The following is a 25069-nucleotide window of genomic DNA, read 5'->3' as shown; positions in this document are numbered from 1 at the left end:
ATGTAGGTTTTTATTAATATCCTTGAATCATGATACAATTTATAGCTTTATCTTGTACATTACCTTTCTAAAACAGGGTAAATAGGCTAGCCTGCCATCAATAAATCACTATTACAGCAGTCTTTTCTGCTTTTTAGAATAATTAGATACAAACTAGGCTAAGTTGCTATTTAGGCATACTGTATCATTCTATTAACTGTTTAATATTTAATACTGTTTCCCAACAACTGCTATGCAGCCTGAAAGATCTAGCCCCTTCTCTCAAAATGCTTTTTTTTTCTCTTGAAAACATGATGAACAACCCGTAATCACAAATAATAGGAGTTGTTAACGTTTTTTTTTATTATCAATCACTCAAGTATCAGAACTGCTTGTCTCTAACTCTGCATACTGATGGTATCTGACTCTTAGAAATGTTTGCATATCTCAAATATGTCAAATGCTTTAAAATCCAAAGTAAATACGAGACCCTCTAAAGAAGACAAGTCTACTAAAAATAAACTACTTTAACACTTGAGTTCATTTTCTTCTATATACCAGAGAAGCAACATGCTCTCCTCCTCGGTGATCTCTGACCTTGGATAGCACAGGTCAGTGGGAAGCTGTCAAGTGCAGATAAACACACACTGCAGAGGGGAGTTTACTTTTGGTCAATGGAAACATAAACAGAAAGACAAGTGTCTGTTCCTGGTTTGTGAACTGAGATTTAAGATGTATTCTTCTTTAAATAGTGGCAGCGGGGTTCAAAATAAATGCCTTTCTCTTGTTAAGAATGCTTTAAAAAAACATGAGGTAAAACAAAATATGGGCATTTTTGTACAACTGTGTCTATAAAATGTAATTTGGGGGAAAAAAGGTGTTTTAATGAGAATGACATATATTTGTCCTGGTTATCAAATGCAATCCCATTTTAACAGCATTTCAAAATATCATCCAAGATGATCATAGTTTTATGAACACCTCCAACTTATTAACCAACAGTAAGTCAATACATATCTCTATGTCTTCTGTTTTGTCCCTGCTTTTGGCCATGTTCTTTGATATTTCATTACTTATGTGAGTAATAATGCCTGAGTATGTAGACACAAAGAATTATCTGCAATTATCTTATAAATTATGTTTTTTCACTGTTAAATATCCTAAAAGTGGACATAAACACTCTAAATTAGAGTATTAATGTTTCTATGGTGATTGCACTTCATGATTTAAATATATTGGGACCCGTATTGCATAAATTATGCAGATTATCAAACAATAGTTACTAAAAAATGGCAATCCATAGATATTCATAAAACACTATCTTTTAGAATGCAGTTCGCTGATTGTGTAAATATCTGAGAAAGAATAAACATGACAAAGCATCTGAGATGCAAACTTTTATACATAAGAATATGGAGTCACAGGTTTACAGGTGATGTTCAATGACACAAATCTCCCTCAAATTCATGAATACAACCAACAATACTACAAACAACTGTTTAAAAAAACAATACAAAATACAAAAAGATTCCCTCTTTGTCAAAGGCAAAATATGCTTTTTGGCTTATTGTACGTAAAAGTGAATCCCTGCTTGTGTTGGGATGAGGCATTTCAGGTAAATTCATACTGTTAATGGAAAAACTTGATTTCTCCATCTAGATATTTTGCAGATCCTTTGTTATAGAAACATATTAATGGCAATGTTTCTCTGACATTTGTATGATTCTTTTTATATGATTTATTCTCAAAGTGTTGGCCTCTAATAATGGCTTACATGCAGTATCACAAATTGATGAAGCAGTAGGAGCAATGTGGGGTTGAAGTGTCTTGGCCGAGGACACTTCAGACCTGAGACTGCAGGAGCTGGGGATCGAACCCCTGACCTTCCGGTTGGAGGATAACTGACTCTACCACTGAGCTGGTCACTGGTGTGGAGGGTTCCTCCACACCAGTGTGTACCTGCACTTTTTGTTTACAAGACTCTCCTCACAAGAGGAAATATTAACCCACAAATTTGCACATAAAAATACATAAAAATGATATGTACCTGTATAAAACATCTGCTGCAATGAAACCAGGATTTATATGAAGGCAAATACATGTATTTGGTTGCACAAAGAGCGAAACACTCAGCTTTCTTCAGAAAATGTATAACAGCTGAATAAATCAACGTTTTTTCCCCCCTCAGAAACAAATTATTAGCGCATTATTCCAGACAAATATTGGTCTTTTGCAACATCTTTTTGTTTCATATTTCACTGTATGAAAGGAATGATAAAAAGTGAACGATTTGATGCAGTTCTCTGTTCTGCAGGAACTGTGTCGTTGGTTTTCCAGAAGCGCTGTGAAAAAAGTATTTAGGAGAAAACACAGCTATAAAAAGTCCTTCACCCCAGAGAAGTTAGTAGGTAAGAAGTTGAGGCGCTGCAGCGGCCAAAGACACGCTTCAAAGGCATCCTTAAGTAAAACTTTGGCTCTTTAAGTATGTGAAGCTTTGCACATCCTCACACAAACATCCCGTCTCTGTCCTCGGTCAGAGCACCGTGGTCTCGGTCTGCAGGATGGATGGAGCTCGGGAGTTACGGGGAAACTGAGCAGAGTTTTCGTTCCCGTTTCTGCTGACAGATGTGGCGTGCAGCCTGTAGTCCCGCCCCACGTAACGCTTCAGAGATAAACTCCTCCACGTCCTCCTCAGCTCATTCTGCACCTTTGTACACACAAACAAAGAAGAAGTCAGTGTTTTCAAAGCAAAGAATTTCATTGAAAGAGGTTTGTTTGCGAGTGTAAACTCACCTCACTGTTTAGGAAACAATAGAGGACGCCGACGATGAGACCCTAAAAGAAAGACATGCACAGTTAAAGTTAAGAATCATCTTTTAGAATTACAAAGAATTTCCACAAAAAAGAAAACTAACATAACAAAGAATAAGTACTTCAAAGTCACTTTATGTGTTTTTCAAGGTTTTTTTTATAGTAACAGTTTACATCTTTACAAAAAAAATGCAGCAGTAATTGGATTGGGTTTGAATTCAACTTTATTGAAGCCTGAGTCAAAAATCCAAAATTAAGATGAATCTCACTTTTAACTATGGCCGAGTTTTAAGGAGAGTAAAAACACCAAACTTTAACAACAACTGTGTTCTTTGAATGTCTAGAGAGATTAATTTGAACATTAGGCTTTGTTTATTTAACAAATGTATTTTTGCATAATACTGTTGGAGTTTTCTAAAGTTCTGGCTCAACCCACTGACATCCAACCAATCAATGCAGAGGATTTGCATAACTGTCTCTCTACTGAGTACATTTATCCACTCACATTATCAACAGTTGTATTCCCAAGGATTTATGTCCTGTATCAGGGGGTCACAGGTGAAACCTGTTATTTGTTACCTGGAATGATCCGAGGCCGAGATCAAAAAAGATCTTCACTTTCTTCATGCTTTTGTCAGCTGGCTCCATCAGGTAGACAAACACCATGTAGTTCACCCCGAAGAGAGGGATCAGAAGGAGGGTGGACTTAGCAAGACGGCTAAAACACACAGGTAGGCAAAAGTCAGTTACAGGTAAAAGGCATTGTGTGAAGTAAAACATTGTCTTTTCCATACTTGCTAATGACACAAAACATTAAACACAGCTGTCAGATGATGCATTGTGTTGACTGAAATCTGTCAAATAGGTGAAACATCTTAGTAATAAACTTTTCAACGTAAATATATCATGTACAGTGTTTCACACAGAGGTCTCCACCCGAGTATTGTCTACATTTATTGCAGCCCAAGTGTGTTTCCCTACCCAGTTTTTACCAATATAATCATCGCTGAGAGAGAGAGAGAGAGAGAAAGAGAGAGAGAGAGAGAGAGAGAGAGAGAGAGCATCGATTGAAGTGAAAACTGAAGCATCTTATCTTATTAACTTACTGCTAATGAAAAATTTCATTAGAGCAGAAACACACAAACAACTAAGCTGCAGAATGAGGCGGGGCGCGACAAGCCGATGTGAAGAGGAAAAGTGCAGGTGTTTGTGGGTGCAGATTAATGTCATTTTTTATACACACTAAAACAAATTGGAGAATTAAGCACAATTCAAATATAAACCTTATATTAACCTCAACTATGACAAAAACAGGTTACTACACACCACCAACTCGTGTGGGAAACAGCTTTATATCTGGGCGAGTACCTGTACTGTGATCGTCCGTTTCCTCCGACGTGGGTGCAGCGCAGCTTCTGCACCAGGATGCGCACGATGCTGATGAACAGGATGAAGTTGATCTTGTAAAAAAAACAAAAACAGGAGACAATAACTGTAACATTTGTTGTTTAAGACTGTTTTAAAAGGAGTGTATAAGCCGTAGAGTTTGATTAATAGTGCTTTAAATAAAATACTCTAAGTTATTTAAAAAATATAGGAGGCTATGACAGAAAGTGTTAATGAACTTATTATGATCATCAGTTTGTGCAAAACTCACAATGACACATGCCATGATGGGCCAGTTGATCAGTCTGTTGGGAATCGGGTGCTCATTCATCTCCCAACACCTGAAAATGAGGAAAGTTTTTAGTTTCATAGCTTTAATTAATTAAATGATTTATTTATTGCAGCTTTCAATAAGTACCATGAACCACTTCAGAAAAAATATATCTGCTGTGGGAAGAAAACAATGACTCTAGATTTGATCAAACTAAGCAGGTTTAACTGGTTTATTAGTTTATTTCTGTCATCAAGAAACCAACCATAAATGACTTGAATATTAAATTTAATCATGTTCATTTCTATTTTCACCCAAAAAAATGACTGCATCTTTTCGGATCCTGGCTGCAGCACCGGTAGAGGCCACCAGAGGCTGATAGTTCATTAAAAAGCGGAATTAAACACTCTGTATCAATAAAATAAAGAGCACTGACTCACCTTGTGTCCTCCAGGTTAATCCTACAAGCAATCCACGCAACCATGAACACAAACGGGATTCCTGAAAGACAACGAGAGGACCGGAGAGCATGGCTGTTTGTATTCTCAGTCTGTCAGACACTGAACGAGCTGCCATGCAGGAAATACAACACATACTTTAACTAAAACATTTTTATACAAAAGTATTTCTGTTGCTCCTGTTGGGCTGCAGCCTACCCCAGCCGATGAGCATGTAGACGGAGAGGCGGGAGGTGAAGTTGTGGATGACGAGCAGCAGCGTGTGCAGGTAGAGACCCTCCACCAGCAGCCAGAAGAAGTTTGCCATGATGAAGTAGTTTAAGAACACCAGGCTGGATTTACAGCCCGCCTTCAAAAACACAACAACGTAATTTACGACTCACTATTTTGTTATGTTTCTGCACAAACAGAGGACATACTACTGGAGCAGAGAAACGTAATGAGCCTAAAGGTCCTCTAAAGTACAGTGAAACGTGTGTTTCTGTATGAAGTCACCAGTGAGGGCTGTGTGCTGCAGTCTGTGTCTTCATCGTCTGAAAAGAGCAGCGAGTCTTTGATCAGCACGGCCACGGCTCGCAGCATGAACGACACAAACAAGTTCAGATGGATGTAGTTCCTCGTGCAGTGGAGCCTCCTACACACGCACACACACACACACACACACACACACAAATAAGAATTTCAACAAGTGCATTAACTGGGGGCGTCAAGGTGTGAATCCAGTGAATGATGAGGGATATAAACACTGTAAGCAGCCGAGTGAACATCTAGAGCTGATCCAGCTGCTGCGTTCATCTCTCTCTCTCTCTCTCTCTCTCTCTCTCTCTCTCTGTGTTACAAAACAGTCACAGAGTGTATATGGATGCTTATAATGTAATAATGTTTCAGTTCTGACACCTTTTTTGGACTGTTTACATGTATGGGCTAGTGTAGGTGTATTTCTCAGGTACACACACATTCCTCTTTATGGTAATTCAGAAAGAAATGGGAAAAAAATTAGTAGAACTGTAACATTTTTTATTTGTTCCTGTGATGTAGAAAGCAGAACATCAGAAAATTACTTGTTATACTATCTATCTTTTTTGTTCTCAGTAATTGACTTCACTTTATTACTCTTAAGCAGCACAAATGTCATGAGCAGTCATAAATGTGATTTCATTTCATCTCGGACTATGAAGAGTTTCGTGTAGCATTGTAATGATACCAGATGATACTTATACCCGTTTGTCTATCAAGACCACAAAAAAAATTAAGTCCTAAGCACTTAAAATGTGTTCATTTCTTGACTTTAATTATAAAAAAACAGCAGACAAACTCCTCTAGACTGTAAAAACTCTCTCTCTCTCTCCCTGACTAAAGAGCTGAAGTTTTTTCAAAGCTTCGATAATTTTCAATAATTTCCATCATAAAATGACAAAGATTGTGTTGTTTTAAAACACGTTATTTTTGATTATCTTATTCACATGTGCATAAGTATGTGTGTGACCTTTAGGAAAAAAATCACACATAATTGTGTTAATGCATCGTGTTGTAGGTGGCATGATTTGTCCCAATAGATTGTGTAGAGTGTGTGTGTGTGTGTGTGTGTGTGTGTGTGTGTGTTTACCTAAACAGACAGATGATGAAGGTGCTGGTGAGCAGAGTGATGAGTGACAGGCTGTGTCCCAGAGTGGACAATATCCTCACCATCCTGTAGAAAACCAGCTGAACACACAGAGAAAAGAACAAATATTTATTGTGGAATTAAACACATCATGGTGACAAACAGAGGCAGGTGTAGAGATTTATGGTGTATAGATTACTTGCATTTAGGTTGTTCTTATTAATGATGTAATTGTTTCCATTGAGTAGGACCATTGTCCTGCATTTAAAACATCCTTTATATGTCTAAATGTACTTGGCAATAACAAACGATTCCTGTTCTGATTCCCCCATCCTCTGCCTCTACTGATTCAGCTGCTGTACATTCCTTCTCCTCAGATGTCTCCTCTCTCTTCTTCTTTGCAATAGTTGCGTTAGAATCGACTGCTCGATATCTATCAGCTCCAACTCCAACTTTATATGTTTTAGTTGCCATGGTTTCCTGTACACAAACAAGTGAAGTAGGCGGTGGAACTGAAAACTGGCGATCTGAAATCACACTGCCTACTGGCTTTGTAGGCGGAGTTTTGCAGAGCTACGCAGACAGACCTATGCACAAATATGTACTGTAGTGCTCACAGTGTAGTAGGCCACTACGGTATAGCTATGGTGTAGATTCAACGCAGAAGTATAAATCAGGCTAAAGTGCTACAGATGCTATAAATAACTATATAAATAACCACAGCTGTGTAATCTAAAGAATGTGTTGTCATACCAGACTGTGTAGAATTACATCTTAGAGGTTTATGCATTGGTTCTGTCTGTCAGTGAGAGTTAAATTTAGCTGCTTGTCATCACTGTGCGTCCAGTATCTGCAGTGTGTGGTATGTGTTTGTCTATAGTTGTCACATGCTGAGTTCCAGCAGTGACGTCTGGTCTGAGCTGAAAGTTTTCCAGATGGAAAACCTCAGTCTCTACGACAGGAAACACAGAGATGCTCCGTTAGAGTCACAGAGTGGGCATCCCACACCTGAGGGTTCTGGACAGGATCATAAGGCCGGTCTGTGAGTGTTTGCAAAGAATGCGGAGAAGAAAGGGAAGGATGATGCTGAGGAGGGGGAAGAGGAATGAGAAGGAAAACGGAGGATGAGGATACTTAGGAAAAGACTGAGGAAGTCAGAGAATAGGCAGGGGGGAAATAGAGGGAGCGCCCTCTGCCCCCTGTGCCTGCTTAGTGCCTACAGCCCCCTGTTGCAGAGTGTGTCCACTCCTGTGTCCTCGTTTGAGACCCTGCTCACTCCTGTGTCCTCGTTAGAGGTCCTGCCCACTCCTGTGTCCTCGTTAGAGGTCCTGCCCACTCCTGTGTCCTCGTTAGAGGTCCTGCCCACTCCTGTGTCCTCGTTTGAGACCCTGCTCACTCCTGTGTCCTCGTTAGAGGTCCTGCCCACTCCTGTTTCCTCATTGGAGGTCCTGCCCACTCCTGTGTCCTCGTTAGAGGTCCTGCCCACTCCTGTGTCCTCGTTTGAGACCCTGCTCACTCCTGTGTCCTCGTTAGAGGTCCTGCCCACTCCTGTGTCCTCGTTAGAGGTCCTGCCCACTCCTGTGTCCTCGTTTGAGACCCTGCTCACTCCTGTGTCCTCGTTAGAGGTCCTGCCCACTCCTGTGTCCTCGTTGGAGACCCTGCCCACTCCTGTTTCCTCATTGGAGGTCCTGCCCACTCCTGTGTCCTCGTTAGAGGTCCTGCCCACTCCTGTGTCCTCGTTGGAGACCCTGCTCACTCCTGTGTCCTCGTTGGAGATCCTGTCCACTCCTGTTTCCTCGTTGGAGGTCCTGCCCACTCCTGTGTCCTCGTTGGAGACCCTGGCCACTCCTGTGTCCTCGTTGGAGGTCCTGTCCACTCCTGTGTCCTCGTTGGAGACCCTGCTCACTCCTGTGTCCTCGTTGGAGGTCCTGCCCACTCCTGTGTCCTCGTTGGAGATCCTGTCCACTCCTGTGTCCTCGTTGGAGGTCCTGCCCACTCCTGTGTCCTCGTTGGAGACCCTGCTCACTCCTGTGTCCTCGTTGGAGACCCTGGCCACTCCTGTGTCCTCGTTTGAGACCCTGCCCACTCCTGTGTCCTCGTTAGAGGTCCTGCCCACTCCTGTGTCCTCGTTGGAGACCATGCTCACTCCTGTGTCCTCGTTTGAGACCCTGGCCACTCCTGTGTCCTCGTTTGAGACCCTGCCCACTCCTGTGTCCTCGTTGGAGACCATGCTCACTCCTGTGTCCTCGTTGGAGACCCTGGCCACTCCTGTGTCCTCGTTAGAGGTCCTGCCCACTCCTGTGTCCTCGTTTGAGACCCTGCCCACTCCTGTGTCCTTGTTTGAGACCCTGCCAATGTTTTGCCATCAGTGGCTAAGCTTAAACCTCCTGGCTGCCCTTTTGAACTTTCCTGGCCTTACGCCCTTCCTCCAGGACGTCCCTGTTCCCCCTCTGCGCTGCCACCTTGCCATTTGATCCGGATCTCTGTCCCAGAGTCCTTCCGCCAGACCCCCTCTGCCAACCCTGGTTTGTTTTCCCAAGAGACATTTTTGGAACGTCTGGGATCTGTCCTTTGAGAATATGTATATATTTGTGGATTTTGTTTGGACATTTAAAAAGTAAGCTTTTGCTTTTTGGACTTTTGTTAATAAATCATTTTTGATTTCTACACGTGGGTCCTCCTCTTTATTTTTGAATTACTATGACAGGTTTAGTCAGTTTTTAATAAATTTAGATATTTTAGGGTTAAAATCCTTCATACTGTATCGTTAACTCTACCTTTGAAACTACTGGTTTAAGGTGTATTGTTGCTTAATTGTAATGCTGTTTATAACTCGTCTTGCCTCTGTATTCCTCCACCAACCTGTCAAGTTGTAGTTAACTAAAACACAGATGAGGTTTAATTAAAAATTAAATGAATCAGTTGTATGTGCCATGTTCATCATAAAGCTGGTTTAGGAGAATGAGAAGGACGTGAGGATATTGTGACCTCAACATTTGATCTGCAAAATCTAATCCATTCATTCTTGTGCAAAGAGGATGTTTGTGCAAATGTTCAATGATTTCCTCCAGATGTTGCTGAAGTATCATGTTAACAATATCTAGAAGAGAGTTTATTAATTTATTTTAATGTAAAAAAAACAAAACTTGACCTTTTGGCCATCACTTAATCCTTTTATCCTGTCAGACATTTTTTGTGAAATTGTGTTGTAATTACAGCAAGAATTCTTGAGTCACTGCCATAAACATTTTTAAGACATCACAGTTACCTTTGACCATCAATACTTATAACTAAATCTTTTAGCCTAAGAGGACATCTGCGCATATTTAAATGATTTTCCCTGCAAGTGGCCGGTATAAAAATAAGAGAACAATGACGAGTGTTTGGCACGATTCATTGGGGACATAATAAGTGCTCAGGATGTTCGGTTAAACCTGGATGTTACCTGTTCATTTAAAGCTCAGAATAAACCAGAAGCTTCAGGAATGCAGCCTTGACTACAAGCAATAACTGGAGAGGTCAGAAAATAAGCTCCGTGGCATCACACAGGACGCCCTGGGGCGACAGGGGCTTAAAATATACAGATACACACCGACACAGCAGACATGACTCACCATTCTGGGAGAAGAAAACGTCTGTATGGGAGCTTTCCTTTTTTTCCTGCAACCACCTGCACTCAGCTCACAGGGTTAAATATTCAGATGTGTCATTCTGCTCCATAATCCTCAGAGCAGTCAGCCAAAATGGGGGAAAAAAAAACTCCTCCAGTTTGTCTTCATCTTGCAAAAGAAAAAGATGGTACGGGAACAACCGGGGGCGGATTAGAAAGAAGAGTTCACTGAGACCAGTAACCGAACCCTTCAACTCAACTTCAGGAGCAGAGAGGAGAATTTAAAGCAACGTCTGAAACAAGTCTCTAAGCTCGTTCTCCTCTTGGTGTGGCAAATTGTCAATCCTTAAAAGTAGTCCACTCAATGTTTTTGGTTTGCTTTGGTTGTGCTTAAAAAAATAAGTTCAACTGAGGAACCTGATGCCCACATGTAACATATCAAAACTCTGTCCATCACTCATTCTCCCAGATGTTGACAAAAACGAATTCACGCCTTTGTCTCTTACCAGGGTTGACTACTGAAACGCACTCCTCATAGGGAACCCTAGCACGAGCATTCAGAAGCTCCAATAGGTTCAAAACAGCACCGCTAGGATCCTAAGAGTACGAACATATGAACACATCACAACCATCCCTCACACACACTTCACTTGCTTTCTGTTCACCTCCGCATCAAATACTAAATCTCTATTTCTGTGCAGAGACACGGCTGTAACGTCTTTTTTAGGCTGCACCGGCTTCTCATTGGCCCTTAAATGTCCGCTGATCGAAGATACAGCCTCCAATTGGTCAACAGACTGAAACAGGATGGTAGCCTTAACGTTAGCCGAGTGAGCTAACAGAAGTTACAGTATTTCACTGAAATGTATACATAAGTCATCATGGAATATATACTGGTCACCTAAGAAAAAAGCCCCTGTATGTTGCAGAAACACAGACAGTTCAGATTCTTCCTGTTTGGATTTTACATTAAGTTTCTTCATCGTACCGTTCCATTTCTAGAGCTGATGATGTACAGGTGACATTTCATATGTTGTATACGACAGCTTTGATCTCAGAGGGTTAATGTGTCTTTAAGTAGGGGGGGGGGGGGGCATGGCTCCAAATGCAAAGTACAGTATGTCAGCTCCCTTCATGGGGGTATTTTGGCTTCACTTTGGTTCAAGGAAAGGAGGTGATGTTGCCCATCTTAATATACTGTCAATGGTAAAACCAATGACTCACCGCCCAGTGTACCTGAATTGTCATGCAAGATATAGACAGACAGAAGGATGGATAGGCACATTATTTTGTTTGCAACAAACTTTGTTTGAAGCAACCCTGTACAGCAGCGTTATTAAATCTGGTCAAATGTGAAAATATATCCATAGCTATGCTAGTTTAGAAATAGTTGTTTTCATGTCAAACATGAATATTTTCCCCTTAACTTTTACCATCTGAATGTTTAGATTTGACAAGATGTGAGTGAGACAAAAAAAGTCTGCTTTATTTCTGTTTCTAGCTGAACTGACCCTTTCAACATTTACGAGGCATGTCCTCCTAACACTAGAATTACAAACACGGCGCGGAGACGATGAAGGGAAAGGCAGATTTCACGGTGGTCTGAAGAGAGAAAGAGGAGCTGAGCCGAGCGATCAGCTGGAGGTCAGAGACCTGTCAGCCAAAAACTCTCTCTCCTCTCTTTCTTCACATCCGATCTCCTCTCTCAACCCCAACCTTCCTCCTCATTTATCACTGTCAGAGCATCCTCTTTGCGTGTGTGTTTATCTTTTCAGAGATGATATGAAGTCAGCCTTTAACTTCAGCACAGTGTCAGAGTGTCAACTGAACTGGATGATTTGAAGCCATGCAGAAGGGATAAGTGAGATTCTTCTGTTTGTTATTTTGTAAGACAAAAAGTTGCGGTTTCAAAATGTTAATTACATTCCAAGTATTATCAAACAACAGTCTAGTTCCCTTATAAAAACAGAAAAAGCGTTTTCTTGATATCTCGAGAAGTTAACTAGTTATCAAAGGAAAACCAGTGATGTAGTCTCGAGCTAGCAACATAAAATAAATGAACATCTCATAGAAACAACAGGAATTAGTCATTATCAAGAGAAAACCGAGTGGAAGAAAATAAATGTATGGATGTAGTTTTTACCCTCCAGCTTCTGTCATAAGGAACCCAATATAAGTAAAAAAAAAAAAAAAAAAACATTTTTAAGGTTAAAGAATAGTTTTTGCTTGTCATAGTTTTGGTTTATTATTTCATTACTTAATATGCAAAAAAAACAAAAACTAAGTTAATGCTTTTCAAGAAACAAAAAACAAAACAGGACTGTAAAAGTGGAGGCTGAAGCCTTAACTTATTACACCCACATTACCCTTTTTACATTCATCTTTTGTCTGATCCTTTGAAATATTTTCAAGGCAGTAAAAGATCTCAAACAGTTGACATACACTCTGTAGTTCATACTTGAGTTTTATATTTGATAATCATCTTGTGTCTTACACTCTTTTATTACCGTTTCTAAGCAATTCCACACATCTACTCTGTCTTAGTTTATGTGAGCGTACATTTCCCTCTCAGTTCTTTCTGACTTTCTCTTATTTGAAGCAGCCTCTGAATACAGTCAGGTAGCATGTTGTATGCTTTGGACTTTTTTTTTCCCTGTTAGAAAAAAACATTTCAATTGAAGAAATATGTAGGAAATACATTCAGTTCGAGAATATATCATAAAATATATTCTGCATTATTGTACCTCAGACTCCTAAGTGTTAATGAACAGCTCAGCACAAGTTTTAGTTACATTTATCAAACCGGAACCTGCAAGTTTCACAAATACAGCATACAAAGCTATTTTGTGGTCAGCCCTTTAAAACCAGATAAACAAAGATCGGCTGTTTGAACACTTGGCCTGTGTTTGCAACCTATTGCTGAAAGTGGATCAAACCAAGATATGATTGCACATGCTCACACCACAGGCTGAATATGAACTCTGAGATATGCATTTGTTTGGGACTTTGTGTCTGAGAAAACTGAAAAAGGAAATGACTGTGGTTTTACCTCTGCGCACAGCGTTTCTAGATTCTCCTGTAGATTTCATAAATCTTTTTTTTTTTTAAAGTCTTAAAATGACAAAAACAGTAAAAAACACTTGAGAGCTGAATTGATATAAAATATAGAAGCAACTAAACTTTTATAATTTAAAAAACATATCAAAACTCGATCCTTCACATCCCAAACAGACGCCGAGAAATGAGTCCATGCATTCATCTCAACCAGGTTAGATTACGCTCTCTATGTAGGATTATCCCAACAATCTGTGATGACTTTGACTTATTCTAATTCAGCAGCCAGAGTCCTGACACGTACAAGAACATTTGAACATATCACTCCGGTCCTAAAAACTCCATTTGCTCCCGGTACAACACAGAATTCACTTTGGAAAACCTATTGTAAGTCCATATAGCGCTACATGGTTCAGCTCCTGAGGACATTTCTGACCTGCTCACAGACTCCAACCCAACACGGCCACTCAGGTCATCAGGTGGAGGTCTTTTAGCCATACCCAGAATTAGATCAAAGTCCAGAGAGGGGGTCTTTAGTTACTCTGGTCCTTATCTCTGGAAAAGACTACCTGTTACACATCACAACTGTCTCTATTTTAAAGCTAAACTCAACACATATCTGTTCTCCAAAGCATACAAATGCTTATCTTTTGTTTGTGTGTGTTTATATGTATGTATGTGATCACTTCTGTGGTTATTGATGCTTGCTTTGCAGTGTAATTGATTTGATTTCTTCATCTTATTCATGACTGTGGAAGAAAATCGTATGCTGTTTTTAACCTCAATGTAAAGCACATTAATAATGAAATGAGCTTTATATATAAAATGTGTCGCAAGAAAACTACTAGTCTCTACAAGTTGTTTGACAAAGCATTACACTTTTATCAACATGTTGCTTACTTTCATGAGTATTTCTTACAAAAGGCAGCTGATTAATGTCTTGTCTTAGTTTTCTTGGGAGTTATTCATGATCGCTTATGTCTTCAAAAAACAAGTCAAGAAAGGCAAAAATAAAAAAACCTGAGGCTTTAAAGTTTAAGAGCACGAGATACTGGTTGCGTTTCTGTGGCCATGTCACTTTTTAATATAGAGTCCATGGTGTCAACACATGTAAAAATGAGATCAGTCTGCAACAGTAAAAAGTACAGTGGGTATGAAACTTATAACTCAGGACACACTCTGCAGTCATAGAAATCGTCAAACAGACGCTGAACTCACCTCATTTGGTTCGTCTGTGTCGTCTGCCCAGCAGGCGATGGTGATGACGGGATAAACATCCGACCAGCCTCTCTCTGTGCAGTTCCTGCTGATTAAACCTGTTACACAAAAATACAGATAGAGATAGATATATCTGTCAGTTTAGGACCTTACGTTGATTCAGTCGTTTGATTCATAGACACGCTTTAAATCACAGGTTTGTTTCACAATCTGTAAAGCAAACATCTTTAATTTGAAAAACCTCAGTTTGAGTAAGAGAGCCTTAATGCACAGAGTGTGTAGAGACATCTATCAAAATCATGCTTTTATCTGTTTTTTGGAGACAAGAAATCTATTATTCATTATTCTGTGCAGAAAAAGTGGTCATTAATTACATTCTCTTAAAATCAGTTGTAAGCAGAAAAAGGCGAGTCTCAGTTTCACTTTGTGACTTCTGATTGTAGAGCAGACGCTGCTCTGCCGTGTTGTGTGGTTTTCACAGCTTTTAACCAGCATCGAGCCGACTACTGAAGGGAAAGCAGCAAGGTAGTTAAAACAGATCACTGACAGATGCTGCGAAGGGGAACGCACAGGGAAAGTCGGCCAGCCCAGATGTTGTCAGCTGGCCCGCAAATAATTAGTCTCATTAACTGAAGGAGCGGGATCAGCACAGGATGGAGGGAGGAGGGAGGAGGACAAAAAAAAACTCAGTGATGATGAGACGGAGAGGGGGAGTGATGAAGAAGAGCAAAGTGATGGATCCAAAAGAGATGGAGGGAAGGTGAGGAGAAGTTCAAAGCACGACTGAAGCTATAACATCTTTTGGTTTCTAGATGGAATACAAAAAATAAAAGTAACCACACAATTTGCTTTGACTAGAGCAGTTTTTCTTCTTGAAACTGGAGCTTGTAATTTGTTTGTAAGCTTGTTTATTTTTGCAAAAATGCATTAAAAACCGCAGAGCAAAGTGATACAATCAGAACTGAAGAGAGGTGCAGATACAGATAAGGCTAACGGATGTGCAGAGAGCAAGCAAGTGCTGAGAAGAAAAGCTGAGCAAAGAAGAAGAGGAGGAGGCGGAGGAGGAGGAGGAGGGATGAAAGACCTATCGCCCTGCTACGTGACTGAGTCAAGGGGATCAAAGGTAGAGGGTCAGGAGGTAATCGACATGATGGATGAAGCAGAATGAGTGGACTGAAAGATATGTTTGTGAAATCAGATGTGAAGGAAACGTCTGGCGGAGGTCACAGTCAGACGGTTCAGTCCAGGACAGGTGAGGGTCAGGGATTCACTGACTGGGCATATAACATCAAAGCTAACGTGAAAAGTTGATGCAGCCGAGCTGAACCTGACGTGTGTGTGTGTGTGTGTGGGCGTGTTTATAGCTGCCCGGAACACTTTGATGGGCTCGATCCAGCGTCCTTTATTTTCATTAAGCAGAGGTTGCGTGGTGATTCTTTGATTAAAGGATTCGAGTGATATTATTAAAACCAAGAGATATGACAAATGGCGCATGGCACGGTAGCAGCTGCAGGTGACGTGCTCGCCATCCGTGTCATCTGTGTGGCCACTCGCGCACCTGATGTCAGTCAGCTCGTGTTGTTGATGTGCCAAAAATTCTAAATCAAAAGATTGGGTGAAAATCATCGACGTCGAGTCTGAGTCAGATCTTAGGTCTATCAGGGGCAAGTCCGATGATTCAAGTCCACGTTTATAACTCAAGTCCTGATCTCTGCAGTGTGTGTGTGTGTGTGTGTGTGTGTGTGTGTGTGTGTGTGTGATTTAAAGCTCACCTTTTTTTCCAAACAGGCGAAGGATTGGGGAGGGGCAGGGGAGGGTCATCACCTCTCCGACATCAGCGCCCTGCCAACAAGAGACATTGTCCCACTCTCCATGACATCCTGAACACACACGCACGCGCACACACACACACACACACACACACACGCACACACGCACACACGCACACACGCACACACGCACACACGCAGACACACGAGAGGTATTAATCAGACTGCCCACAATTTCCTATTTGGCTGTGCTCCTAGTTTCAAACTGTCTGATCTGGTGCCTGGTGAGGAACAAACAGTCAGGGAACAATCATCACAAAAGCACTCTCAAGTGTTGACATTTAGCTCTGCTGTACATTCAGGAGGGAACACAAATCATTAACCCAAGAAATAATAGCCCATTATTTTTCTATTCTCAGAATAAAATAATTTAGAATATAATCAGGAAAAAAAACAACATTTTGTTCTTTGAAGATTGGATTTCAGATCTAATGTTTTGTAGAGGTTTTCTACAGACAGAACGTGTTTTTAGAGCTGCCCATTAGCCCGGAGTGTTTTGAGTTTTAGAAGTAATTTTGATGGATAAGAAGGGCTGCATGATTCATTGTGAAATTGCATCCATTGCTGACTTTGGGAGTTGTTTCGTAGAGCATATCAGGTCTCTCTCTCTCTCTCTCTCTCTCTCTGTCTCTTTCTCCCTCCTGTGGGTGTGTCTGTCATCTGTCCCGACCCCTCTTAAAGCAAGACAAAAACAAGAACCTAATAAAAAGAGAAATAAGGTCATCCCTGCAAGACCAGTCAGAAATTAATCACATTATCATAATGTAGACAAAGAAATGTTTGGTGCTTAAAATCTTCTAGGGGAGACCCCCAGGCGCAGTTTTCACTAAAAGTTGGAAAAATTAAGAATCGTGTGAGAGAGTCGTGATCTCTATTCTCAGGAAGAAAAAAAATCATGATTTACATTTGAGCCATAAAAGGTGCAGCCCTATTACATATACATACTCCCACATATGTACACACAACTATATACAGGCGTGAGAAAACGTCCACAGTCCACAAGCTGCTCGCACACAAATAAAACTTTTTTATTATCAACATGGGGAAACATTCAAACATGCATGACCTCAGCACTGCATGTAGTATATACAGTATGTATACAGTATGTAAGTGTGTGTCTACATCGAGGTCAGCTTTATGAAACAGAGGGTGTGTATGGAAATAGTTCAAGCCTGTGTTGCAACACACTTGCTAGCAATCATTAATCCAACTCTCTGGCAAAATCACCCCCGATAGTTTAAGGAACACAAAAAGCACACACACACACACACACACTTTACACAAGGATTTTCTTTGGAAATTCTCATCAGCTCTAAAGTATAAAGATTAACAGTGACTAACATGACTGGAATGCTGGGCTGCAAAAAAACAGGCCGCATTAAATACACATAGATCTTGTGTGTTCTTGTTTTACTTGTGTTGTGGGGACCTAACTCTCTTATGAGCACACAAGTCTTTCGGGTTAAATTCAAATAGTGTCAGGTTTATTGTGTGTTTGTGTATTAGAATAAACAGATGTTTGTGTGTGTGTGTGTTTGCTTTACTGAATTTGTGGGGACCTCAGCCATAAAGGTGCATTGTGGGGACTTGCTTTCTTATGGGGACACAAGTCTAAGGTAAGGATATAGTTTGGTTCAGTGCGTGTGTGTAGGTCTGTGTGTGTACTTTTGTACCTACCTATGAGAGAACTTCTGGTATAATTACAGCGGAGCAGCCAGCAAAGAGGACACTTTTATGATCCCCTCCTGGACATGCTTCAAAAATCCTTAAACCATGTCAAAACATCTCTGAATTGTGACGATGTGTGTGTGTGTGTGTGTGTGTGTGTGTGTGTGTGTGTGTGTGTGTGTGTGTGTGTGTACCTGTGCTTGAAGGGGTCAGTTGCTGCAGTTGTGTCTGACACTCTCTCCTAGCTCTCTCCATCTCCCAGAAGAACTGGCAAAGAGGAAACCTGGCGTTTATCTGTCAGCAGAAATACAAATAAATATTGTGAATATTATCTCCTTAACGAACAAACCTCCTGCGTCATTTCTAAGAGTTCAGAGTCTGTCTCTCCGTGCCTTTGTGTACACACAGATATTTGTTGAACGTGCTTGAGTTCTCTTGACTTCAGATTGTTGTTCTGTAATCTACTCACCTGGTGTTGCTTTATTTGAGCTGTAGCAGTGTCAGTGTAGAGCCAACAGAGCGCCACAGGAATGAGTCCTAAAACCCGGAAGTAAGTTAGCATTTGAGCGCCATGGGGTCTAACGTCTAAAAGTCAACGGGGATTTTGAATGTGTTTGTGGTTAGACGCCTGAAATAAGGTTTGTGGTTAACACAAGCTGAAGAGATGTTGGTGATTTGTCAGACCACATAAACTACGTTAGGTTATACACCCACTTGTGAAGTTTTTACACGTCTTTAAAAAGGCGGTTGCTAACAAGTGGCTAAATGTGACTTCAGTGGTTGTCGGGGACATTAAACGTCATCACGCCGGACACAGAGGCCGGGAACTCTCTCACTAGTCGGAGATGTCTCATGTAGGTCGGCCGCATTAACGCTTCAAACATCATAAAAATGGCGTTCGTCTGTGAAGATGATCCTGCTGAACAAAACGCCTACGCTTCAGAAACGTGCGTTTGACACAGAGATTATTTTCTGCAATGATCCAAATGCAAAAATCCCATAGGTGAATTCTCGTTAGACCCCATGGCGATGCTACTTCCGGGTTGGCCTACAGAAATACGTCATATGCTTTGTTCTCTATTGTGCCTACACTGAGCTGTATTTGGTTCAACTCTCATATTTGCAATGCAGAGGGTGGTCTGGGCCCTCTTTGAATGGTTACATTTTATTTATATCCAGAGCAGAATCAGCTTGTTGTGTATTAGCCTCATCTTGTTTACCTCACAAAGTGTACAACAGCCGTTATTATTATATATGATTAATACATATATTCAAGGAATTTTCATTTAGTGCTTTTTTTCAAATTGTTCAGGTTTAAAGTGTAAGAAGTGTTTAGGTTTGATAAATGGATGTATGCAGCCCTACTATTTACACTGAAATACTGAAGCTCAGTGTTTCAGACATGTCAAGTCACTTTTAACAATCACACATTTTGAAGGTTTACTTCTGAGGTTTTCACCATCAGTCTTTCTATTGCAGCCAAACAGCCGATCAACCCGTCACCCAGGAGACCTCTGAGGGTTGAATGGATGCATGAAACTAAAATATATATTTATATGTCTGAGCCTCTAAGTAGGTCCATGGTGTATATGAAGCATCTCTAATAGCTAATGGTTCCGATATGTCTTTTTTTTAAATGTTCTTTAAAACCCTGAACTTTGAGTCAAGTACACAGGTTTAACCAGAGCGAGAGTTTGGCTCAGTAAAATGTTGTCAATGTTATTTTTGACAACAATAGAGCTCTATGGCACAGAGGAAGAACATATATATGACCTTGTATACAGAAAATACTTGTTCAGAGGGACATCCATTGTTGTTTTTTTTGGTTTCATAGGATTTGTTGGAGGGCCGTTTTCAGACGGTGGCCTGGGCCTTCTTTGACATCTGATCGGTCACTCCTGCTACCATCCTATAATCCAAATCTATGATTCCCAGTCGAAGGCAGGATTTATGTTGTCATCAGCTTCATGAGTTGTGTTTAGACAGGCTTCTACAAGCTTTTGTGACATTTCAATGTAGCACATTTTCTTTTGTCTGCTCTTTATACTGTGACTTTTTAAGATAAATCCTTTTTGAGTCCTGAAATAATTCAGTGTAGAAAATGTGTTTTTACCTATTTGTAAGGATGTTTTTCCCTTTCTTTTCTTAGAAAAAAACTAAATCTGTATTAATTAAGTAGATTTAAAAAGACAGAAGTTAGTGTGCACACATACTTAATGCTACCACTGCCCAACTCATTGCTCCGGTCAGGCCACAGAGAATACACAGAATATATTTATCTAAATCTCCTCTACTAAAGTCATACATTCAGGCAGAGCTGTTTGCAAAGAGTGTTTGTAGATATAATTCTGCAACTGTTTATTCACAGTGATACATTTTTACATTCAAACATCAAGATGCAACACTGGTCTTTGTTCTCAAATCTACGATCTACTTAAATTCCTTCATTACAGCGGAGGTTTTTAATTGCAATGATGTAAAACTCTTGGTCGTTCATTTCATTCGACTTCAGCTTTAAAAGAGAAGAAAATCAGTTTTGCAAAAACTAATCAAACATATTAAATATGAAAATATATAATGATGTATCGAGATGCTTTGTTAACTATACATCTTCAACAGTACGCCTTTAAATTCCTGACCTTTAAGTTCTTGTGATTCAGTCTTCCAGCAGACGTTACTGTAATCACAGATTGTACAGCAGAAAACAAGGTACATTTAAGACTTTTAGTCCTTGTCTACAGTTTTTTGGCAACGCATCATCAGATATTGAGCTGCTCAGAAGAAAGAAAGAAAAAAAACATTGAACTGCACTTGATGTAACCTGCTGTGGTTTTGGTTTTCTGCCAGCTGTAGTTCACAATAATGTTATTTCACAGGCGGTAAGAGGGGATTTTGCTTGCTGACAGTGCAGCAATGACATCTTATCTGAAGATACTGAAATCTTACACGGTAAGATTTGAGTTTTTCAAGTTAAGGAGTTGATTTTAAGGTGAACGTTTCTGCTTTTCATTGAATCCCTCTCAGAAGCTTCACTTCAGAAACCAATAAAACATGTTAGAGGTATAAGAATATTACACCAGAGAATACTTTAATAGCAAATATTACGCATTAGATGTTTTTTTTGTTTGTTTTACATCCCTGGCTGATGATACTGATGAAGACAGATACGGTTCAAGGCAATCTCATTAGTTTTACAATAACTTTGAATTGTCTGATGTGGGATTGCATTTTTCTTCTATCTCCGCTTCTCAAAATATAAACAATAGTTAGAAAATGGTAACGGGGACAATCTTATCTTGATTCACCTGATTTACTCCACCACCAGAGGGGACTGGAGTTTACAGACAATAACACAAAGACACACATAAAGACACACATCCTTTATAGATGAAATCTTTCAGGAAATTACGATAACTATATTTGAGTTTCTTGTCACCCAAATACCTCAACAAAACCTCAAACTTCGACCTTATTTAGCCCCACATTTTTTTGCTGCATATCATCTTAATATGTTTACTAGAGATGTTGCAATGCAAGAAATCCACTGCAATTTACCAAATAACATAACTCTAATGGGCTGAACTCCGCTCTGGAGTAACTGAGCTGCTGTTATCTCCTGACTTGTAAAAACGTAATATCACATCTGAAAGACCCCTAAGTGACGAGCTAAAGCTTCTATCTAAACAATCCCCGAGTAAACTGAGTGACTCAAACACATCAGGTTTTATTCTCCTCTCTGCATGACTTTAAACTACACAGATCAGCCGTGATGGAGAACATTAGAGAAGTTTATATGACGTCACTCTGCAGGACTTTTAATGCAAAAGTTCAAGAGTTAGACTGCAGAGTCTCCAGCTGGATTATTTCAGCCTTTCACAGCCAATCATTGAGTTAATGTTACTCTAAATCTAAAGGAATTCGGTTTGTGTCGATTATGTGGTACCCCTTTGAGCAGCATCTGATCTTGTCCTGTATTTCTATGTGTCGGTAGAGTTTCACTCAATGTGAATATCAATCGTCTTGTCTGACATTACATGTAATTGGTTACACGGGCATTAAATATAAAATATTAGAGATGGTTTTCTTTGCCTTTGCAGTTAATGAAGAGTTAAAAACTCCACCTAGGGGCTTTAATTCTTCAAATCAAAATAAGAGCTATCCTAAAATTTTTGAAGGGATGATTGAGAAGAGTTACGGACCTGTGTCCACTTACTGTTTTTTTTTTTTTCGCTGTCAGCTCCAACAGCCTCCATTTCAAAGTGCATCTCAGCAGCACTAGTTTCTAGAATATAAAAGTTATCTTGGTTCCCGTTAGGTCTGTTTTAGATTGCTCTGGTTGCTTAATATTCACTTATACAAGGACATTTTACAAAGCAAACATTTGATAAAATAAATGGACAGGAACTGTGTCCTGACATTGGCAGCAGTTTGAGACCTGGAAATAGTATCTGTGAAAACAATGACTCTGTGTGCATGAGATAAACAGTGAGAAGAAAAAGGATTTATTTCTAAAGTTCAAATATGAAGTCTTGCCCCTTCTGGATTTTGATTGGTCGGTCAGGGAGAAGTTACATTGATGAGCATGGGGATGTTTCAAGAGTTCAATGATTTTCAACTAAAGATGCAGCTACTAGTGGACACAAGGCTTTTTGGGGGGCTGGGACATGAGGACATGAGGTCATGAGGACATGGGAACATGAGGACATGAGGACATGGGAACATGAGGAGAGGAGGTGAGGAAAACAGCTGAGGATGTCCATCTAGGAAGTCAGAAATGAATTATAACTTCCCATCAAGTTTCCTTTTATCTTTCAAAATAGCGAGTTAAATGAACATTTTTAGCAGTTTAAACTCATAACTTTACATTTTTTTACACTCCTGCAGCCTCCAGAGATGAACATTCAGAGCAGCAGGACTTTACCCCTGGACTAAGATCAATATGATGGATAACTAGGAAGCAGGAGTCATTAACGTTCAGCATGAGCATGAACAGTACATATTTATACTGTAACACACACACACACACACACACACACACACACACACACACACACAGCTGACATGTTTCTGTCTTGATTGTGAAAGTGTGACATGTGAGAAATATTCCTGTTTTGTCCAGTTCTGTTCCTTTTTAGTTTATTTTTATTTTTACACACTTCAGATACTTCTTAACCACCTTTTAGAAATAAGTACAGAAAAAAATAGAAGTCTTCATTTAAATCCATAAACTCAGCAGAACGGCAGGTTTATACAACTAGACATTCCCATTGCTGTTATCTTCTGGAGAATCCTAAATGAGTCACTTTTTCTCTTACTTGAGTCTTTTTTAAGCATTGACATCACCTCTTCAGCATCTATAGCAGAAATGTTGAGTTTATCTTCCACTCGAGTTGTCTGCTGTTGAGTTCCACTAAAGGGACAGTTCTGGATCTTAAAGCTTTTAATAGACAATGACTTTTTGTATAAGAACTGAAGCTTAAATATAGATCTACAATGAGAGTATTAAGAATTAATCACCAGCAGCAGCCAGAGAGTGAATCCATTATTAATGTCTTCACACAGAGCAGCAGAACAGAACTGAGCTGCAGCTGCACAATGTAAAGTTTATCATTGTGTGTTTGTACTAAAAATAACAGGCTGAAGATGGAGCTGATTTATACTCCAATGAAGCTACATTTAAAGATGCAATGATTTATCAAACACTGAAAGTTAATCCCCAAACATACTTATGATAGATAAATCGTTTTCTGTGATTTTCATGCAAAAATAGAATATATTTGCTGGTTTTAGCTTCTTAAATTTAAGAATTCCCTCCCTGTCTTTGTCACTTACGGTGACAAAAAAGCAACTAAGGCTCTGGGAAAATAAGATGAGCATTTTTCCACAAGTTTGTGAAAACTTCTCGACTTCAACGCTTTCATCAGTTATGGACAAGACCAGCAAATATGCTCAATCTAATGCAAACAACCCTAGTTCCAAATTTGACAGTAAAGACAGAAGATTTAAATGTTGTAAAGAAAATGTGACTATCAAAACTTAAAATGACTTAAAGCTGAAGGAATCCGGAAAGAATACAAATTTAAAGTTAAGAATATAAAGCAGCATCAGAGCATTAAAATAAGAGCACTGCATCCTAAAAGTGTGGCTATTTTAAAATAAAGTCTTACTAATACTAATTTACTTTTAATTACTTTTTTAATTACTTACTTCCAATTGTCTGACTTAAAACAGATATGACAGAAATCGTTTTAAAGTGTGCACTAAAAACTCCCTAAAAAGGTATATTGCTAAATAATAACAAATAAAAAGCTGCTGCCCTATTCACTTTACATTAATTGGAAATTAGAGGGCCTAACAGCTTCAGAAATCCCAAAGAAATACATTTAGGTTTATTTATTTATTTATCGCAGGGGACATTAGAAGAATTAGCAAATTAGAATAAGGTCACTATTTACCTATACCGTGAATATTAAATACAACAAAGCTTTATTATGCTATTAACCCGTATTAAACCAAAAATGTGGAGCCCCAGGAGTTCAACATGTTCAGTTATTTTAAAGGAATATTACAGAAATACTTAAAATGCAATAAAATCCTCTTAACATCGATAAAAGACTTTAAGACGCTGAATTACTCCAAATAGTAAATATGTGACATTGTTTACGTATCAAATGAGTATAAGGGTTTGTTTTATTAGTGATGAACTGACCGTGTGGATGAAGCAGAAGCCGAGCAGCAGCAGCAGCAGAGCGAGCCGGTGCGTAAACGACATGGTCACACCTCATCCACCTGAACGTGCAGCAGCTCGCGACTCACCATCCTCAGCAGCCAAGCACGTGCGCTGAAATGCCGTCGGTGTTCAGCGTTACGCACGATTTGAGCCTCTTAAAAAAAGAAAAAAGTTTTCCGAAAAAGTTCCAACAATTTTTTCCCAGAATAAACAGAACGCACCAAAGTTTCACCTGAAACTGTCCAAAGTGAAGCGCTTTCTTGAACTTATCATGGTTTGTTTTGATGAGTCCATTTCACAGAGCTGAAATGAGGCGGTGGTCCGGTTCACTCCCAGTTCACTCTCCAATCTGTGCGCGTCACCGACACACGCTGCCCCTGGGGACACCCCGCACAGATGCGCGCTCCCGCACACCTGAAGCAGCTGTGTGTTTTTATTTAGAACAGCGACAC

At 39.8% G+C, this 25069-nt stretch overlaps 1 protein-coding gene across 2 annotated transcripts; it reads right to left on the bottom strand.

The window, feature by feature from the left end:
- Window positions 1-1363: 1363 nt before the first annotated feature.
- LOC132994065 (vasoactive intestinal polypeptide receptor 2-like) lies at window positions 1364-24757 on the bottom strand. 2 transcript variants are annotated; one of them, XM_061064170.1, is made up of 13 exons: window positions 24597-24757; window positions 18082-18181; window positions 16163-16270; window positions 14391-14488; window positions 6512-6609; window positions 5401-5539; window positions 5104-5254; window positions 4888-4948; window positions 4448-4517; window positions 4159-4250; window positions 3370-3508; window positions 2773-2814; window positions 1364-2686 (listed from the first exon to the last, which is right to left on the bottom strand). In XM_061064170.1, the coding sequence occupies exons 1-13, from the start codon at window positions 24657-24659 to the stop codon at window positions 2513-2515; spliced, it is 1335 nt and encodes a 444-aa protein (XP_060920153.1). In that variant the 5' UTR covers window positions 24660-24757; the 3' UTR covers window positions 1364-2512. The 2 variants fall into 2 exon arrangements, with proteins under 2 accessions (XP_060920153.1, XP_060920152.1); XM_061064169.1 differs by lacking the exon at window positions 24597-24757 and adding an exon at window positions 18357-18592.
- Window positions 24758-25069: the final 312 nt, after the last annotated feature.

This window comes from Labrus mixtus, chromosome 19 (genome assembly GCF_963584025.1).
Source record: "Labrus mixtus chromosome 19, fLabMix1.1, whole genome shotgun sequence".
NCBI classification, from domain to species: domain Eukaryota; kingdom Metazoa; phylum Chordata; class Actinopteri; order Labriformes; family Labridae; genus Labrus; species Labrus mixtus.
Note: the sequence above shows the minus strand (reverse complement) of the source record. Positions and strands in the feature narration are given on the sequence as shown.

Excerpts from the sequence above, each read along its gene's own strand:
- LOC132994065 (XM_061064169.1), bottom strand. The coding sequence starts at position 18,449 with ATGCTAACTTACTTCCGGGTTTTAGGACTCATTCCTGTGGCGCTCTGT. Across the intron at positions 6,610-14,390 it reads ACACAGACGAACCAAATGAG|CTGGTTTTCTACAGGATGGT; the intron begins GTGAGTTCAGCG and ends CTGTGTGTTCAG. Across the intron at positions 2,815-3,369 it reads TCGGCCTCGGATCATTCCAG|GGTCTCATCGTCGGCGTCCT; the intron begins GTAACAAATAAC and ends TCTTTCTTTTAG.